Genomic DNA, 21,182 nt, shown 5'->3' with positions numbered 1-21,182 from the left:
GTTCGCTCTTTCCACCACCTTCTGCTTGAAATTTGACATCTTCAACATTTCTGAACAGGATATTTCTCGCTTTTCTCTGGTACTTAAACCAGGGTCTATTCATTTTTATCAATTCAGAAAGTATACACCCATTCTTCCAGTGCCAGATGACTTAGACCTTGAAGGAAAACGAATATGAATGAGGAACCGACTTTCAAGGACTCTATCAAAGAAAATGTACATTATTCAAGGGACTTGACTCACTTTTGATTCACCCTTAGACCTTATGTGTATTTTTAAATGGTAAGGCTAGCCGCTCTCAGAATAATTTCAAAAACCATGTCAAGAGGCATTAATTTCTTCCATCGGTATTTCCGTCATGGTTATTACCCCCTTGGATTGCTCAGTTTCAATGCCCCTAGTTTAGAAAGGTGTCAAAGTAAATCTCACTGATACTACTTGGATTCCAAAATCCTGCCCAGTGTAGAGATTGCTTCTTCATCTCTTCGAATTTCCTCTGGTGGGAACTCATGATTATTGCATTCCAGGTTTCTGGTCTAGCAAACCATTTGCCTCAGCTTTTGCCTGGAATTCTCACACTATTCAAACGTCAGAGTTCTCCATAATCGAGGAATTCCTTCCATGCCTTATCAGCTCACTTTTTGTGGGAAGTCTTTGCCTCTAACTGGATTGCCTCTTCAATTTTTAACCCATCAGACCGCTACCCTCACTTTCGCATAAGCCAACCCTTTTGGTTGTTGACTTAGCAAACGCATGACTTTAGGCCGCCCTTTCGGGTTTTCAACCTAGCGAGTCTTCAGACTCTCGTTCTTTTCATTTCTTTCTGTTTTTGTTTTTCAATTGCCTTGAACCTTTGCTCGTTTCACCAGAGGAACTTTATAGGTAGGCTCGGGTTCAAAAAGGGTTAGATATCAAAAGTTCAAACGATTTGGACCGAATCTGGTCTTGCCAGACTACCTACGTACCCCAAAAATGGAGGATCAGATCCGCGTAGTTCGCTTTGGTGTTTACAAAGAATGGTTTAGCTTTTTAGCTTCAAAGTTTTGAAAGGGGGATGATTTAACTTTTATCCCAAAGGTTTGACCGAATCTGAATTAATCAGACTGCCTACGTACCCCCGAAGAGTTGGGGATCAGGTCCGCGTAGTTCGGGTGCATAAAATGCCCCTGGTTTATAATGTGGTTGAAAAAATTGTTTGGTTTTAAAATGTTGGCTCAAAGGGCTCACAAAAGGATGTTTTTAAACATTGGGATTTTGGCTATAAAGGCTCAAACGTCCAAGGATGGCCTCCTGGTGTTTTGACATACAAGCTTTTTGAGAAATAAGGTTCAACAGCTTTGAATATTTTTGTCGAGTAGTCTGGCGGTATTTTTGAGCAAGACTTCAACCACGGTGCTCCACTTAAACTTGTGCGCTTCTCGAATATCTTGAATGCTCAAGATTATATCGCTCTCGATAATCTCCAAATGTCGGAGACAATTCTGATATTCAATCTATCTCATAGACTCCATCACTTGGGTCTTTGATTTTTCTAAGGAGTTGTCTAAGGGACACATTCCCTTCTCCTTCTTGTCTATCTCATGCCTTTCTTTCTTTTGAATATTCTCTTTCTTTTGGACATAAAAACTGTCCTTACTATCTGAATACAATAACTTGAAATCCCACCAAGATGTACAACTCGAGTGTTCTTCTTGGGGATCAAGTTCTATGAATACAACTTTGCATCTGAAAACCTTCTCTCAATGTTCTCATCAGCTTCACTTGATGTCTGATGTTCATATCTCTCTCGAATTTTACCTTTTGACTGAATGTCTAAAGCCGATGGAGTCTTGCTTTTCATCACAACAAGGCATTTGCCTGGTTTATCCTCATAGGATCAACAAGACCACCTCGAACCTCCTCTAAATAGGTTTATCAATTCCTCGCTTTCCTCGAGAGATAAAGTTTTGCCAATCAGTCTTTCCCGAGTTTCGGATTTCAATACCACTATCAACAGCTTTGATTTCTTTTTTGAGTGGCTATGCTCGACGCTCTTCCTCTCGTTTGATCATGTTTCAGATCTCGAGGGGAATTTCGTCTGCATTCTCATCCGAAAAGGGTGTCTTTAGTTATTTTAAACATTAGATCTAAGAGTGAATCATAGAACATCAAAGATATAAAATGAACAACTTTATTGAATTGAAAACTGTATATACAATGGTAATACTCTTTTTCTCTTCTTCTTTTTTTTGACGCGCCTCAATGGGCTCTACATTGGACTTGACAAAGAACGGAAACAACAAACTCTTGAATGAATAAGATTGACAAACATGACACTCTTTTTATTGACACTACAAGACGCACTAACTCTCAACACGAGAGCTAGTATACACTTGACGGAAAATAAATCTTGAAATATGACACTTGACACATGACATTTGAAACATGACACTTGAACTGAGACAATGAACTAGCACTGATGTTCATGAGTAGCACGCCTTCCTCCATGATAATGACAACTACTGAGTCCGATCTCGGAGTAAGAATCTCGGAAAGGGTAATCCTACAAAGTCCGGATGACCTGGCTTGTATTGATCTCCACCCTTTGATCTCCCTGAAGTCTCCTTAGTCATGACAGAACTTTCCGGAATCTCAAACACTAACTCTTTTCCTTTCACAGCTAGTTTGCCACCCGGTACCGGAGTATGAGCAATAACAGTTGGCTTTGCAGACAGCTGAACAGGATCATCATCTTCGATTCTCAGAATATATGGAACATGCTTCGGTTCACTTGACCCTGGAAAGTGGGAGGTAGAAATAACTGGTTTTGCGAGAGGCTGAATGAATCCATCATCTTCATCTGACTTCAAAACATACGCATCCCGTCTCAGAGGTCTCTGATAAGTACTGAGCTCATGTAGAATATGGAGATCCTCATCTATCAAGTCTTGGATCTTGTGCTTCAGTGCAACACAATAATTGGTACTATGGCTAAGACATTGGTGGTACAAACAATAGCATTTACCATCATTCTGCTTCTCTGAGTTTTTCAACAGATTTGCACACGGTGGTAAGGTTAACTTTCCCATTCTAACCAACTTCTTGAGAGCTGCTGCTTGTGTACAAGGTAATTTTGAAAATTTTCTTTTCAACTCCTTGGCTGGTTTTTCTTTTTGAACAAAAGGTCTCTTTAAAGGTTGAAGGGAGGTTCTACTATAATTCATTTCCTTTTCAGCAATAAAGGATTTCATTCCATCTGGTTTCTCCTTTGATGACCTTTGCTCATAATGGATGACTTCTTCTACATTTCCATAAGAGAACCGATCAAGAAACCTGTCCACTAAATCTTTCAAACTTGTGATATCCCTCAAGTTTAAAGTGAAAAACCATTTCTTAGCTTCACCAGTTAAAGAGAGTGAAAACAACTTGGCTATCTGCTCTGGAGATAGGCCTTTCATTTCTAATACAGGAATATATGACCTTAAATGACTCCTGGGGCATCCCATCCCGTCATACATGTCAAACTTAGGAACTTCAAACTCAGGAGGGAGGATAACATCTGGAAAAAGGACATAGTCATTAAGGTCAAACTTCTTTTTGTTCTGAACCCTCTTATTTTCACCATCGCAATCCGATATCCCAAGCTCTTCTAGTAATGATTTTCCTTTGTCTAACTTGGTCTTATGTTCACAAAATTTCTCCTTGATATGTGGTCCATTGTCAACATTATGCACTGATGACTTCTCAGACTGGTCCAGGCTTGTAATCAGATGAGAGTTTAAAATAGGCAGATTCTCAGAAATCATGGGCGCCTTCTCCTTTTCTTGAGCCTTCAAACGGGTCAACTCTTCTTTCATATTTGCTACCCGTAGGACGAGAGTCTTCATCATGTCCAATATCTCCATTTGTGTTTCCTCAGATTCAGCCATTTAGTAAGAACCGCGTAGAACAGGTGAGGGTTGAATAGAAATAGGTACTGAAAATGAGTGAAGTCAACAAGATCAGACTCCCGCCATGGAATTGACAAACACTAAAGTTCGATATAGGGTAATCAAATGAAAAATCTCATATGCAAGTTGAGACAAAAGATGATACGAATATATCCTCTCATAGATAAAATCTGGCAGCATAACATCTATGCAGGGAGATGCGGTAAGATCAGCACATAGAGTTTGTCAACAAGTTTACAGGATAATGACCAAACTCAAGATATTTGCAGAAAATTCGGCAGCATAACGACTATATAGAGAGGGTCTAAAGCTGCTAATCACCAAGAGTATGCCAACTGGGTTAAGATAAAGTAAGGCTCTCAGCAAGAACACACACTCGAATGAATGTCAGCAAGATAAACTCGCAATCAAACAAGTGGAATCAGATCAGAATCAATCATAGGAGAAGGATATAATGGGCAATACTGAATTTTTCATCCATGATCAAAGATGATCAGTAGATCAGAAAGAAGACCACGGCCACAAAATGACAGAAGTAGGTCATGGACCGGGTCTAAATCTGGTGATGGATCGATAGGATTGATCGAATTAGATAAGAAAATCCACTGAATAAGAAGACCCTAATCTAATAATCAATAGATAGATATATATACATGTATATATCCTAACCAGGGGCACCAACCCTAGTCTAATCTAGAGGAGTCAACAAAGTCTTGACTCAAAACAGACACGTGAGTGTACTAGATAACGCGGCGGGCAATCACGGTGTGACTTGCCCTTTCGACACTACATGGGTAGGCAAACTTTTATCCTAGGCTCACATATGCTGGTCGCATATGTTCGTCCTATATGAGTACATATATATAATGTCCTAGCAAGGGTTCCCTAATTTTGGTTCTAAAGGGAGCAGCTAATATATATACATAATATAATGAAATAAAAGTAAGGCCCAGGCATTTCTGCAGGGTACTATGCTTATGACCATACCCTTGATGTATAATGCTAGCACACCCAGCATTATACAGAGTATGTTCATCGCTCATCGGCTGCTGTAGAACACCAGCACACCCAGTGTCTACGGCTGCAGCTCTGGCGCATAGCTTGGAAATAGATACAATAGTACTAGTAGGGTAATGACATCCCATCTGGCACGCATTGTATCTATCCCGTGGAGCCCATAATAACAAAATCAATAAAAGAAAAATGAAAATAAAAAATGATGTATGTTGTGTAGTGTGTGAATCCCTTGTTTTAAATACCTATTTGGTGCCCCTGGATTCTAAGCGATTACATTCTCATTTATAATGATTTTAGCTCAAAATCCTTCAAAATTAATAACAAATGGCATTTTAACAGAGTTAGGCAATGTTCCAAGAAATCCCCAGCAGAGTCGCCAGCCTGTGGACCCCGATCCGAGAGAGGCGCGGCGGTGAGGGACGAGCCCCCACGTGCGAACGGTCTCTATGGATCATCCACGTGAATGGAGAGCTCTACCAAGGAACTCTCGAAAGAAAATGCCTCTCACAGCATGAGTGGCGATACAAAGGTGAGATACCTCTCGATTCGGGGACTAGCCCAGATTCGAGGCGTACCTTAAACAAAGAAGAGTCGCCATCCAAGGAAAAAAAGCAAATGGGCCCTGGATCCCATGCTATGCTCTGTTGCAACGGATAACCAGAGATTTATAAAAAGAGGGTTCGTGCCTGGTTACGAATTCGGAAGGTCTGAAGAGCACCTCATCCGCCCAAGTGCAAGCACCTGGTCTCTTATGCCATTTGTTATTGATTTTGAAGAGTTTTGAGCGAAAGTCATATGAAATGGGAACATATATCTCTGAGAAGACGTCTACCTAATCATGCATGTCTCAGAGATGAAAATTAAATACATACACAAAATAAATGAAGGATGTGTCACCTAAGCAAAACTAGGTTATAAGTGACATGCCTAATGAGTGTCTAAGTTCTGGTGTGCAAACACATGCATGTTACAGCTAAATGTATAGGATCTGTACATGAAAGTAAGAAAACACAGCAAAAACATATAACACAAATCAACTCTATACCTGACTGGACAAAATGAGTCCTAACTCTAATGCGACCTGACTCGGACCAAGATGGCCGTCCATCCCAGCTGCTCTACGTATCCCGGCCTCGGGAAGAATCGGAGTCAACGTAGTTCGATGCCCTATTCTAAACTATGATGCCTAATCATCTAGAACCGCTATTCTAGACTCGATCCACTAGACTCGACTGATTTTTTAAAGTTTTTTTTTTTGTACGATTGCTTAAGTTCATGTGAGTTGTAATTTTTAAGACTCTATATGCCCTAACTAATGCAAGTTGGTTAGCCTTACGCTAATGCAGGTGGGCCCTACATCCTATATGTATCTAGGCTATGCAACCTAATGAAAACCATGGGCTGACTATATGCTTCCTAGTCTAGCCATCGGTTCGACTAAGTGTCTAACCGATCAACTTGAGGCCTCCTAACTCTAGGGACACTCACACGACAGGACACACCATATCAATACAAATCAGGACAGACTCCTAACTCTAAAACACCCCAAACAAACTAGGACGGACTCCTAACTCTATGGGAAGATCTTTTTGAAAAGGTTTTGAAGAAGTTTTGTATTTTTGAAGGTTCGAAATGTTTATTTTTAAAGGTTTGGCTGGACCTGGGATATGGATCCCAAGCTGCACTACGTACCTCGTGGAAGAGGATCAAGCCAACGTAGTTCGGAACAGAAATTCCTAACTACTCTTAAAGACTCAAGATTTTTGAGATTTTTGGTTTTTGAAATGTTTTTGATGTTTTGGTTGTTTTATAGTGTTTTTTGAGTTTTTGACATAAGAGGATTGAATCCTATCTTCATAAGGGGAGGATATACTCCTGACATCCCGCAAGGGTTGGACAGCATCCTATGCTTTGCGAGGGAAAAGAACGGAAACACAACTCTGCAAGGGTTGGACAGCATCCTATACTTTGCAAGAGTGGATAGAAAAACACATGATTTGACGAAAGGTAGGATAGAATCCTAACCCCTATGATGATAGAATTTGATTCCTGAACAAGAGGACTGACTTTCTAGACTAAGGACGGATTCCTATGCTAGTGGACTATCAAGCTAAGATAAAACTCATAAGTAATAAGGAAAAAGAGACCTTGTGCATATTCGGCAAAGGTAAAACACCCAGCCGGGCCGGACAGCTACCTAGCCCTAGGGTGCAACAAATGTGCAACCCAATACCCATAAGGGTAGGGGTATGATGCCAAGCCGAGAAAGGTGTTCTCCCAAAACCAAAAGACGTACAAAGAGGAGGTTTAGTAAGAGAATGAGACTGGGTAAGTCTCTTAGACACAGAGGTAGGATAGAGAAAAATACTAGCAAGACTAGGCAAGTCTCCTAGGATGGACTTGGGCTATCACCTTCATCGCCCTTGCAATGAAAAAGGGACAAAGGTTCAATTATATCTAAAATGACTAAGAAAGCCTATACACAAAGAGAGAGAGGGGAGAGGGTACTACTACGACCGGGTAAGTCCCTCCAATGATGGGCTTGGGCTAACGCCTTCATCGCCCAAGCTTTACGAATCCAAGATCCCATGGGCATCCTATTTTTAAAACTAATCTTTATTCACATTGCTAAACAATTTCCAAAGATATGAATCATATCCTTATGTTAAACTCTCACGTAAAAGTACCTTCACAGATAATTTAAACCACAAAAGAATGACACTATGACAGGAAAATATTGGTATATATATACTTTTTTACTAAACATTCAAAAGGTCTAGTAAGCATTAGTGACATGGAGGCTCCAAAATGATCATTGAGTCTTTATTTATAACGCAAACAAAGAATCAAATTTCCATAATAGGTTTCTCAAACAGATTATAAGCCTGAGTAAACAGACGTCTAGAATCACACTCAATATATCTAGAATATCTCAAGAAAACTCAATATAACACGAACATTTGACACCTAGAGGCATTCAATCAAACAAATTATAAGCCTGAGCAAACACATATTTGTCACTTGTTTTTTCAAATCAAAACCGGACAGCATGAAATTGAGGTCATAAAAAAAACAAAGCAAGCAAAAATATATGAAAAATAAGAGTACTTAAAGTGAATTGAAGGGAAAGAGTAAAAGAATTACCCGAGATCCGAAGCTTGTAAACCTTACCTCTTGTCTTTCTCGGCACTTTATCTTGTAAAACAATGAAAAATACAACATGAAAGCCTCATTCTCCAGGAGCTGCAGAGAGAACACGAGCTGAACTTTTCTCAAATCAATTGCTCGGCCATTGATTACAAAGGTTATTGAGCCATTTAAATCCTCTTGTTAGATAAAAAAAAATGACAGAGAAATCACTGAATCCAATAGATCGGAAATAAAAACACCAGCTAGAGTCTAGATCTAGAGTATCTAAGCTTGATATAGGACTTTGGAAAAAAGTAGATCTAGGGTTTGTTTTTTTTTTGAAAATGGCACAAAACAAGGTGAATACATGAGGAGTAAACACAAACAAGAAGAAAGAACACTGGCCGGAGCTCCGGCGAGCTCGCCGGAGAAGATAATCGGAGAAGATGATGAAAGGGTTAGAGTTTGAGCTGAATTCTCTCTCTTTCTCCTTCTCTCCTCTGCTCGGTCCAACAACCCAAACCAAAATCCCCTGAAAAAAAAAATCCCCTTGCTGCCTTTTATAGGCATATAGCGAATTTTCACCCCCCTTCTTCCCTCATTGGACAGCCACCTTGTACAAAAGGAAGTGACACGCTTATGCTCCCCTTTCTTCCTTGGACAACTCCCAAAAGGAAACTTAACTCACTCTCAGCTCTCTACCCCAAAGCCTAAAAAAAATGAGATCCCCTCAATGAGCCGACCACCCCTTTCTTTTTATAATTTGAGTTTTCCACTTCCAAACGAATCTTGACCCTTGATTTATAAAAACAATTGAGAAGATGGCATAAAAAATTACTAATCCCAACAACGGATTGTAGGTTCAGGATCAACCTATGTAGATAAATTTGAGGCATGGCCTACTTGATTTTGAGCCCAACTACAAATGAATGGTTTAGATCATCCGGTGATGTAACTGATTGTAATGGACATGCGGCTCTACATCCAGCTTAAAATTATCCAATGGGAAGTGATACATTCGACCCCCTTCTCTGTCCTTCCAAAACAGCCCTTGCTAGTGTAATCAATGACTACTCTTTAATTTTGCAAGGCGTGACTTGGGGTAGAAAATGATCCTAAGACTTGGGGTAGAAAATGATCCTAAGATAAATGACATGTTAGACCCCTTTCTACTTCCCTAAACAGACCCACCCCATGATGTGCTCATAAGCTACCCTTTTTGCTCTCAAAGGGATTGTCCGGACAAGAAAAGGTTATATAAAGAAATCATATATTTCACCTCCCTCTTCCTTATTTAACTAGGGAAACAATATTGGCACTACCTTAGTTTGATAAACCATTCCCCTCTTCCTTTAGACAGCCCATTTTTTAAAAGAAAAAAACAACATATTTGCAATCTCCATATTTATTTGGACAACCCCCTGATGTACATTTGTAAGTATTTCTTATAAAACATGGGTAGTCTAGGTAAAAACAGAGGTTATTATTTGGCTCTTGTTGAAGTGATATATTTTTAACCCTTTTCTTACTTGGACCACCTTTTTCTAAGAAAAAGTCACAAAAGTCATTAGAGGGGCTGTCCTAGAATGAGTGATACATCTTTGCTCTTCTTTTGTGATGATTTTAGCACAATTACACCTTGATAATTGCACCAATTCATTCGTCTTTTCCTCATTTTTATCTTCAAATGACTTCGATAATTACACCTCATGACTTGTCTTTTCAAAATGAGAAGGTCACTGATATGAACACACCTTTGTCTTCCCAAATTCACCCCACCTTCTGCATTTGCACTACGGTTCCCATTCAGCTCGTTCTCTAGGCAAACTCGCTCGAATTTCGACAGAATTTTGCAGGGACCTGGTTGGGACCCTAAACTAGCTTGGGGTGAAATTTAGGACCCTAACTCAATCATTTGATGGGGTTTTACACAAAATTGGAATGTTTAGGGCACGGTCAAAATGGGGTGTCTACATTACCTATTGTGGAAGGAGCAACTGGAATCAATTTTCATCAGCTCAGATCTAATAGATCATGTTGATGGCACCTCTCAAGCTCCTGCCACCACCATTATCGAGTCTTCAACCTCGGTTCTATCAACCATGACTATCGAAATACCCAACCCAGAATTTCTCAAATGGAGGAAAACCGATCATTTTGTTCGTGCTTGCATCAATGCCACCTTGCACGAATCACTCTCCTCCTACATACTGGGTCTCAAAACTGCCAGAGAGGTTTGGGATGCTCTTGCTTCCCAGTTTAAACAACAATCAACAGCCAGACGCTCCTATCTTAGGAATGAGCTGCACAACACTTTCAAAGGGGATCTTTCTATCAGTGACTTTGTCTAGAAATTGAAATTTACTGCAGATTCTCTTACTGCCATAGATGACAAGGTCAATGATTCAGATCTTGTAAACCATGTCCTGAATGGTCTTGGATCTGACTATGGCCCTTTCATCACCACTATTGAGAATGTTTCCCCTCCCATTTCCTTTGCTGATTTGCGTGCCAAACTTCTCACCCACAAACAGCGTCTTCGTCGGGGTTATGGTGGCAATCAGGCCATCTCTTCTCTTCAGTCACAAACAGCCTTGCTAACCCTGGATTCCAACAATCGCAGGCCTCAGTTCAACAACAACGTGGCAGAGGAAATGGTCAATACAGGCAGCATCGACCATCCAACAACCCCAAACAGTTCATTCAACAATCTTCTCAACAATCCTCAAAACCACAATCAGATTCTCCATACAAATCTGCAAAATGCCAGATCTGTGCAAAGATTGGCCACACTACAAACAAATGTTTTTTCCGCTACTCTGACACCAGGAACAACTCATCCTCATCCTCTCCTACCTTTGCTGGCCTTCACACCAATACCTCTCCTCAAAATCAATCTCAGCCTCCCAACACTGACAATCAGTGGGTTGCTGATTCAGGGACGACTGCTCATATCACTTTTGATCCTTCTGTGCTTCAACAGTCCAACTCTTACACTGGACCAGATCAAGTCTTTGTAGGAGATGGTAAGAGTCTCTCAATCTCTAAAATTGGTTCATCTACTCTGCCTACTACCAAATTGGATCTAAATCTTAGAAATGTGTTAGTTGTTCCACATATTGCTCGAAACTTATTATCTATTTCCAAGTTAACCCGTGATAATAACTGTTTTGTGTCATTTTTTCCATGGGGTTTCACCATTAAGGATCTGCAAACAAGGGTGACTCTGCTCACATGACCCCTTCAGAATGACCTATACACACTTCCTGTCTTCAAAGCCTCGCTCAAGCCTGCATTCACTGCATTTTTTGGTGTCAAAGCTTCTGTTGAAGTATGGCATAACCGATTGGGCCATCCATCTTTGAAGACCCTTCAACTTCTCAACTCTAGGGGTTACCTAGATCTTTCCAGTTTTCTTAAATTTCAGCAATTATGTGAATCATGCCAATTAGGCAAACATCACAAATTTCCATTTCATGTTTCATCTAGACAATCTAATGTACCTTTGACAATAATGCATTGTGATTTGTGGGGTCCAGTACCTGTCTCATCTATTTGTGGACTTCATTCCTACATACTGTTTGTTGATGACTTTAGCAGATTTTCATGGCTTTATCCAATACGTCAAAAATCAGAGGCACTCCAGTGTTTCAAGCATTTCAAATTAATGGCAGAAAACATTTTTTCTCAAACCATAAATTTTTTTCAAAGTGATGGTGCTCTTGAGCTCACCAAAGGGAATTTTAAAACTTTTCTAGATGACTGTGGCATTGTATCTAGAATTTCCTGCCCCCATACACCTGAACAGAATGGTATAGCCGAAAGAAAACATAGACACATATCTGATATGGGCTTATCTCTCCTTTTTCATGCCAAAATGCCAAAACAATATTGGCTTGAAGCCTTCAATGCTGCCATATATCTCATTAACAGGTTGCCAACACCAGTTTTGAACAATTTTTCACCCCATGAGGTTCTCTTTAACACCAAACCAGATTACTCAACTCTTAGAGTTTTTGGATGCCAACGTTTCCCCTATCTCAGGCCATACAGAATTGATAAACTGTCACCAAAATCAAAGGCATGTGTGTTTCTTGGTTACAGTCAATATCATAAAGGTTATAGGTGTCTTAATCAAACAACTGGCAGAATATATATCTCAAGACATGTTTCATTTAGTGAAAATGTCTTCCCATTTGCTCATATACAACCATCTCAGCTACATACAAATACATGCCCCTCCACAGTTTCCTTACCTCTCCCACTTCTCAATCCTGCACCACCTCCTCCTACTGCAGTCACAACACCACAAAACCATCAACCTCACTCTCCTACCAGCTCATCCAACTCTGCCACACCACCACCATCACCTCCATTACCACCACCACCACCACCACCACCATCACCTCCACCTCCACCCCTACCTTCTCTCCATCACATGGTTACTAGACTTCGAGTTGGAACCAGAAAACCAAGAGTCCCACTCTCCCTGCTCATAACAAGGCACCCTATTCCTACTGCACTATTGGCCTCCATCCACTCTCCCCCAACAGAGCCGCAAACATACAAACAGACCATCAAAGATCCCAAGTGGATAACAGCAATGCAGGAAGAATTCTCAGCTCTCTTATCAAATAAGACCTGGTCTTTGGTTCCTACCATTAATGACATGAATATTGTGGGCTGCAAATGGGTCTATATGATCAAAACAAGGAGCGATGGTACCATTCAAAGATACAAAGCAAGGCTGGTTGCTAAGGGCTTTCACCAACAGCCTGACATTGACTTCAATGAAACCTTTAGCCCTGTTGTAAAGCCTGCAACAATCAGACTTGTCTTGATAGTAGCCATCTCACAGCATTGGAGCATCAAGCAACTTGATGTCAAGAATGCTTTTCTACATGGCTCACTGCAAGAAGAAGTTTACATGCAACAACCAGTTGGCTTCATTGATGCAGCTCTTCCAAATCATGTTTGCAAGCTTCACAATGCCATTTATGGTCTCAAACAGGCACCAAGGGTCTAGTTTTACAGATTCAGCAATTTTCTTCTCAAAAATGGGTTCTCTCAAAGCTTGGCAGACAGCTCTTTGTTCACCAGATTCACCAACCAAGGCACCATCTTTCTACTTCTCTATGTGGATGATATCATCCTCACTGGTAACAATGATGCTCTACTCACTTTGTTTATACAACATCTTGGCACTGAATTTGCAATGACAGACCTTGGAATGCTTCATTATTTCTTGGGAATTGAAGTCTCTCACACTTCCACTGGTTTGAAACTTACTCAATCCAAATATGCTCTTGATCTCATCCAAAAGACTGGGATGGCTGGCTGCAAACCGTGTATAACTCCTGCTGCCTCTAGTTCAAAGCTTTCTTCATCCAGTGGTACAACCCTCACTGATCCCCATGAATATAGACAAATTGTTGGAGCATTACAATACCTAACCATCACCAGACCAGATCTTTCCTACTCTGTTAATCAAGATTGTCAATTCATGCAATCACCCACCACAAAGCATCTTCAGGCAGTCAAACACATCCTAAGATACCTCAAGACTACTCTCACTGCTGGTATTGAACTCAAACCAGGTCCTCTCTCACTTGTTGTTGCCTATACAGATGCTGATTGGGCTGGCTGTCCTGACACAAGGAGATCAACCACTGGCTTTTGCACATTCCTTGGACATTCTCTTCTTTCTTGGGGATCAAAGAAGCAACCAACAGTCTCAAGATCCAGCTCTGAACTCAAGATCCAGCTCTGAAGCTGAATATAAAGCTCTAGCAATCACTGCCTCTGAGATGCTTTGGCTGTCATACCTACTCAAGGACCTTCACATTGCAATAAATCTTCCACTGCTTCTCAAATGTGACAACATCTCAGCAACACATATGGCTGCAAATCCTGTCCTCCATGCCCGTACAAAACACATAGAGGTGGATTATCACTTTGTCAGAAACTTGGTCATCAACAACAAACTCTTGGTCAAATTTGTCAGATCATCCCAGCAAGTTGCAGACATCTTCACCAAGGCTCTCCCATCATCTCTCTTCTTGGCTCATCGTTCCAAACTTCTGGTTGTTCCACCCATCGGTTTGAAGGGGGATAATGACACCTCACAAATACAATCAGTATAACAACACCACCTGTCACCAGCTGTCATTCTCTCTCTCTCCTCTCCTCTGTACAAATTATGTTAGACCAAAGTTGTTAGGATTTATTCTTTCTGTTAAGATTCTTCTGTAACAGAGGCATGACCTCTATTTGTAACCGTATATACTACCAATATATATTCAATACAGTAATTTGTGTAAAAGACACTGAAAATACCTTTCACAATTCAATTGTTAATAATTACTATTTGCAAAAAATTAAAATTGATTTTGAGGTCCAATACTAATATATGATTGGACCAAATTTTGCAGGCCCAATGAGGGACTCTCATGGATTTGATGGAGAAAGAGTAAACTTGTTACTTTGAGGGGGAATGTCTCACTTGTAATCTTTTCGTTACAAACCCGAATCGGTTCGCAACTGATTTGATCTTCTTAGAGGGAAGATCAGCCGCTTGACCCACTTCTAGGGAAGGGTCGTTCCTCCTTTACTGTGCAAAAACACAATTTGGGGATAAATTTCTTCATTCCTCAAAAAAGGCTACGTATAAGTTATTTGTAGAAAATACACAATCTAGATAATCCTTATCTTTAATTCTCCTGCCCATCACAAACAACTACAAAGCAAATCCAACCAACTAAAAAATCTAAATTAATTTATTCCAGCCCAAGTGGGACCCATAGAGGCACGTAACAGTAGAATTGTGTTTATGTACATTAATTTCATATGTGGGTTTGTTAGATTTAGAAAGAGTAAACAAGTTCATTGTGTTTATGTACATTGCTTTGTGGAGGGAGTGTGCCTGGATCCACATCACCCAAATTGCATTTATATCTATTTAATTTTGCACTTGGTTGGGTCACATAGATCCAAAGTGCACCCTTAATTATGGTTTGGTTTTTGCAAGGGCGCCCTTCAATTTAGCATTTCTCATATATATGTGTGCGTGAGCTTGCATAATTGATTGCAAATGAGCACTAATTTTGTAATCCTTTAAGGGATTTGCTAGCGTCTATCGCATAAGGCATTTCACGGATGGGATGGGCTGTTGCACGTGAGAGCAATCACACAGGCTCACTTTTCAGCAGATTTTGTCTTCATTCACGAGGTGGCTGCTCTCACGTGCGACAGCCCATCCGTGAAATTCCTTTTACGATGCTAGCAAAGCCCATGTTTTAAATAGTGTGGAGCATATTGATGCACCTAAGTATTGTCATTTTATGCGGTATAGATTAATGGTGAGAGAGTCCATCAGTCTGTCTACCCCACTACCCCAAACTTAGGAGGCCTAGCCCTCCATCCCAAACTTAGAAAATCGATTTTAATAAGGCCCCTAAAAGTAGGAGGGGTTCACTTTGGACTCCTTTCTAACATTAAGTTTTCGGGCCTCCCTTGTTTTTGTTGGGTATGTGATCTATCTGACCAAGGCGACAAAAAGTTAGGCTAAATGTTGTTGAGAATACCTACTTCGAAGGGCCTTGATCTACAAGCCTACTGTTATGTACCGATAAAAAGAGATCTTCCAAGCCCCAATTCGGGCTCGGCCAAGAAGAGCTAGACTGTTGATCTTTTGTAGTCATCAAGATCACCAAGATGAAGAATCAGGATTGCATATCCACCTCCTCATGTGAGACCTCATAAACACATGTTACCAATGATCCTCTGTTTGGTTGCACCAAAAATCGGGTTTTTATGGGAAAATTTAAAGGAAAGGACAGTTTTTTTCCTAGTTTGGTTGCCATTTACTAATCTCTTTGACAATCGTTCTCTTGGTCGCAAATTTTCCAAATGCAAGCCGTTTTTTATTGTTTGACTTTTCTCTCGAATTTATGTCATGTTTGCTGACCATGAAAAATTATTCCACGGAATATTCGTAGGTCTAACTATGTGAGAGGGGCTCCGAAGGAGAGGGAGAGAATTGATTATTCGGGAGTAGCAATGGCATAAAAATTCTTGGAATACCCTAGAATTGTAATTTCTGAAGTTCTCAAGGGTATTTTTGTCAAATCACCCTAAAATCTTCATCCTGCAGGTGTGCGGCGCTGACTCTTGCCCGATCTAGATCTTAGGGGTGCAACTTGGGTTTAGCTTTTGCTAAAATATGAATTGGAATCAACCCGAACCCGACCCCATTATAAGGTAAAAGCTCAACCGGAATTCTGAAAAAATCGACCCGAGTTGCAACCCTACTAGATCTCAGGCTGGGGGCGTGACAATTCCCTAGAAACTAGCAAAAAGAAAATACTTATTTAGTATTGGTTTTTTGTTTTCTTAGTTTTAAGAGCTTTCTATGCTCCCCTCACTCCCACCCTTGGTTTTAAATTTCGGCCGAAATCCAAAATTTTGGGTACCGAAACCAAAATTGGGTAAACTCGAAACGTTACAAAATTTCAGTCGAAATTTTCCGAATTTTCAAAATTTCGGTCAAAATTCCCCGAAATTTACGGAATATCACCAAAAAAATATGGATTTTATTAATTATTTAATATTTCCCGAAATTTCAGTCAAAATTACCGAAATTTCGGATGAAATTTCTACATGATAAAATATTACTTTATTTGATTTCGTCCGAAATTTCAAAATTTCGGCTAAAATTTCAGTTTCGGTGAGGACCGAAATGAAGTCCGAAACCGAAATTTGAAACCATGCTCCCACCCTCTCAAGTCTCTCCATCTCCAACTCATCTCGCACGAATATTTTTTTAATGGTTACCAAATACGGCCTAAGAGTGAAATGAAAGTGAAGAAATGAGAATCTAATTCCCTTTCCTTCTACTTTCATATAAGATGCATCCACATGGACACATAGTGACTCTCGCCAAGTAGTTTCCAATAATGAGCAACACATCTATCTCAAAAATGACTTGAGTGAATCAACTTAGTGATTTGACTAAGTGCTTGAACAGTGATAGTAATCAGTTTTGGATTCAAGATCAATTCACAAAATCCAAAACAAACAGAGCTTAGTTGTCAATGGCTAGGGTTGCCATGCTGGTGGGATTCAAAGGATGCATCACTTGACTGTTGGGCCCAGACGACATGTTCATGAGAAGCTTCTCATGTTATCTTACCACATAGTTTGTAAAGGGCTTAGAGAGACAAGGAGAACGACATCAAGGGCAGGCTCATGTGAGGGCTGCCCCAAAATGCTCCCTTACAAGATTTTGTCTTATTCATTTAATTCATTGATGTGGCTGTTCTCAATTGCAAAATTGGTTTTCTCCAAATCCCCATTTCTAAATTAGTGCACATTTGTAAAGGGCTTGGAGCCACAAGGGTGTGAGGAAATGCCCTCTTAATATTGCCATGTATTTTTAAACAAAAATACATTTGACACTGCATTAAAAATATAGGGGGTATTTTTGTCAATTGAAAATATCCACTGACATTTGAGTTTTAATAATTGCACAAACACGGCTTGTCTTCTCAAATTTTTATTGGCTTGGGATAGTTTTTTTAATAGGGTGCTGCAAGCCTGCAATGGAGACCAAGAGTGAAACCCAACAAATTACCACATGCCACATGGCATGCCACGCCAGTTTTGCCAAAATCAAGGTAGAGATTACTATAGTGTGTTAAGAGGCTATTTGTTCAGTTTAACTCTTGATCTCTAACTCTGTTGCCATATCATTATGGGCAGTGATAAATTCACCCCTCCTCAGATGAATTCACCCCGTATTTTTCAAAATGAACTAAACAGCCCACACCATAGGATGATTCAAACCGCCCACAACATAAATAGGTTGTGCTCCAAAAATCAATTCAATAGGATGATTCTAACCCTCCGATCTAAAGAGGGACTCACTAACATTGTGAAAATTTCTATAGATCAGACGGTTGGGATCATCCTATGGAAATGATTTTTGCGGCACAACGCGTCACCCAACCTAGCTATAGGGCTTTAGCGGGAATGAAGGAAAGCAAACTGAGCTACTTTAGTGTTGCCCATCAAATGGACAGTTTGTATAATCTTATAGTGTGGGACTGTGGGCTGTATAGTCCATTTTGAAAAATATGGAGTGAATTCATCCATGAGGGGGTGAATTTATCACCGCCCTATCATTTTTCTGTTTAATATAGTAACCTTTTAACAGCTGTTTAAATAAGAAAAAGATAATATGAATTAGTGCAATTATCAAGTAACCAGTAAGGGTGTCATGCTTTCGCTCGTGTCTTTTTCACTTGCCAACTCTGTTACTCATGCTTCACTCATGTCCTTCCCACGTGCCAACCCTTTTATCCAACACCGTGTCAGAAATCCAACCCTCCTTTCCTTTCCATCCAAGCAATCTCTGCCCTCCGGTCCTTCAACACCACCCCCTCCTTTCTTCTTTCTACTATCTTCTTTCTTCTTCTTCCCCTCTCTCAAACCCTAACCCTAGCTCCAATGCATCCAACTAACCCTTCCCAAACCCTAGACCTAATCTTAAACCTCCTCCCTCTCCTCCTCCTCAACACTCTCACAATCAAATCCTTTCTAACCCGTTTTCAAACTCTCCGTTCAAAACTCACCCATCTCAACACCTCTCTCTCTCAAATCTCATCCACCCCTCATTTTTCCTCAAACCCTCTCCTTCTAGAACTCCTCCCTAACCTCCTCTCCACCCTCCAAAACATCCAAACCCTCTCTAATCTCTGCAATAACCCTTCCTTTAATGGCGGAAAACTCCTCACCCAAAGCAACCTCGATATCGCTTCTTCCTCCCTCTCTCTCCACCTCCATGACCTTGATCTCCTTCTCAAATCAGGAGTACTACATCAATCCAATGCCATTGTGCTTTCTCAACCTGGTCCTAATTCTTCTAAAGAAGATCTTTCCTTCTTCATTAAAGACCTCTTTGCTCGGATCCAAATTGGTGGGATTGAATTCAAGAAGAAAGCTCTTGATTCTTTACTAGTTCTGCTCAAAGAAGATGATAAGAATTCTGTTCTTGTTGCTGAGAGCTCTGATAATAATAACAATATTGGGTATCTGATTCATCTACTAGATGCTAATAATCACTCCTTGATTCGAGAGCTTGCGGTTTTTGCAATCTCAATTCTTTCCATTGCCTCCGATTTTTCGAGAAAAGCTGTTTTTGAAGAAGGGGGTTTAGGTCCTCTTCTTCGAATTCTTGAATCTGGCTCTTCTGTAGTAAAAGAGAAGGCAGGAGCTGCCATTGAAGCAATCACAGAAGACCCAGAAAACGCGTGGGCGGTTTCGGCCTACGGTGGAGTCAATGCTCTGATCGAAGCCCTCCGGTCTGGATCTCCGGCGACCCGGAAACATGCCTCAGGTGCCCTTAAAAATGTCGCCGGAGTTGAGGAAATCCGATCAACAATGGTGGAAGAAGGGGCTGTTTCTGTTTTGATTGATGTTTTAGGCACTGGAGGTCCTGCAGAGGGAAATGCAGCACACTGCCTTTGGATTTTGGCCTCAGCTGGGGAGGATTTTAGGGTTTTGATTGTTAAGGAAGGTGGGTTACAGAGACTTCTTCAATTGATTCAAGAACCCCCAAATCCAGAAACCCTAGAACATGTTTTGAGAACTATTTACGCGCTTTCGGATTCTCTCCTTACTGCAAGAGCATTATCATCTTCCTTAGGATTTTTATCTCAACTCGCGGAGCTGATAAGGCAAGGCAATTCAATTATTCAACAGATTTCAGTCTCTTTGTTATGTAATCTTTCTCTTAATGAAACGAGCAAGAGAGCAATTTCAGGGTGTATGGGTTCTCTTATTAAAATGCTAGAATTCTCGAAGCCAATAGAGTTACAAGACCATGTGGCTAGAGTTTTAGTCTCATTGCTTCTTGTGAGAGGGAATAGAAGGGATTTTAGTAGAGATGAGAAGAGCTTGTCAAGATTAGTTCATATGTTGGATCCAAAAAATGAAGGGGTTTGTAAGAAATTTCCAATTTTGTTGGTTTCAGCACTAGCCGCAGGTAGTGGCCATGGCTGCCGGAAAAGACTGGTGGCTGCCGGAGTTTGCCAGCATTTACAGATGCTTGCTGACATGGAGGTCGCCGGAGCGAAGAAAGCTCTGCAAAAGCTCGCCGGAAATCGTCTCAAGAACATCTTTGGCCGGACTTGGAGAGAGTAATCAAATATCAGAAGACTAACCCATGCTGAAAAAGGTACTCAGACAACAGAATCTTTAATCTTCTTTTTCTATGTTTCTTTTGGTAGTATCTAGTTTGGTAATTGCTGATCTTAGGAGAATGGAAATGAAAAACAAAAAGAACGGTTTTTCTCTGATTGCAGGTATTCTTTGGAATTCTAACTTGTGGAGAAGAAAAGAAAATATACACCTTGTTATTTTTACCTATACATGAGTGATTTATTTATAAACAAATAGAAGATGAAGATGACTAGAGACTGTCACAGACAAATAAAGAGTTTCTGCTAATGGATTATGCCAAATAGAAGAGTGGATGCGGATTTTAGTGAGTGTCCTCAATTTTTTTTGACTCTGTTCTAATAGTTACAAGAGTTTCATCTGTAGAAGAACAGATACAAGGGAGTATATGTTCTTGTGTGTATGTTTTTTTTTTTTTCTAATTATTAGCTAGTTGATGTACATGTCTGAAGGTTTGTGATACTGTATTTTTATGTACCCATACCTGCCATGGTTTTTGTTTGGCTACATGATTTTGTAAGGGGAAGTTTGGATTTGTTTGATGTTGAGAACTTTGGAGTTGTTTGTAATAAGTCTCATCTGAATTTTAGTTGCTTTGGGTATCTCTGATCTCCACCTCTCTGTCCTTTTTGCTGTAGGGAGTCTTTTGGGCAATGATGATGATGAACTTGATGTTGATCTGTAAACTTAGTTACTGGTTTTTCTTGCATTTTCTTTGCTTTTTTGCCTTAGATGGGTTGCTTTCTCAGGACCCATATGAGATATTTCCTTAGCTTTTTTTTTGGGGGGGTGATCTGTGAAATTATTTACAGTTTTTCTTAAATTTTGTTCTGTTTTTTTCCCTTGGATAGTTAGATGGGTAGCTTTCTC

At 40.3% G+C, this 21,182-nt stretch overlaps 1 protein-coding gene across 1 annotated transcript; it reads left to right on the top strand.

The window, feature by feature from the left end:
• The first annotated feature begins 18,476 nt into the window (after positions 1 to 18,476).
• LOC143851541 (ARM repeat superfamily protein) lies at positions 18,477 to 20,914 on the top strand. Its single transcript, XM_077361007.1, has 2 exons — positions 18,477 to 20,310; positions 20,438 to 20,914. Exon 1 carries the CDS (start codon positions 18,582 to 18,584, stop codon positions 20,274 to 20,276), a length of 1,695 nt encoding a protein of 564 aa, XP_077217122.1. The 5' UTR covers positions 18,477 to 18,581; the 3' UTR covers positions 20,277 to 20,310; positions 20,438 to 20,914.
• Positions 20,915 to 21,182: the final 268 nt, after the last annotated feature.

The sequence above is a fragment of the Tasmannia lanceolata genome, unplaced genomic scaffold (genome assembly GCF_043159265.1).
Source record: "Tasmannia lanceolata isolate RefF3 unplaced genomic scaffold, GAP_Taslan_0.1 ptg000018l, whole genome shotgun sequence".
Taxonomy (NCBI): Eukaryota; Viridiplantae; Streptophyta; class Magnoliopsida; order Canellales; family Winteraceae; genus Tasmannia; species Tasmannia lanceolata.
Note: the sequence above shows the minus strand (reverse complement) of the source record. Positions and strands in the feature narration are given on the sequence as shown.

Bases quoted from the DNA above. Each gene is read 5' to 3' on its own strand.
- LOC143851541 (XM_077361007.1), top strand. From the start codon at position 18,582: ATGCATCCAACTAACCCTTCCCAAACCCTAGACCTAATCTTAAACCTC.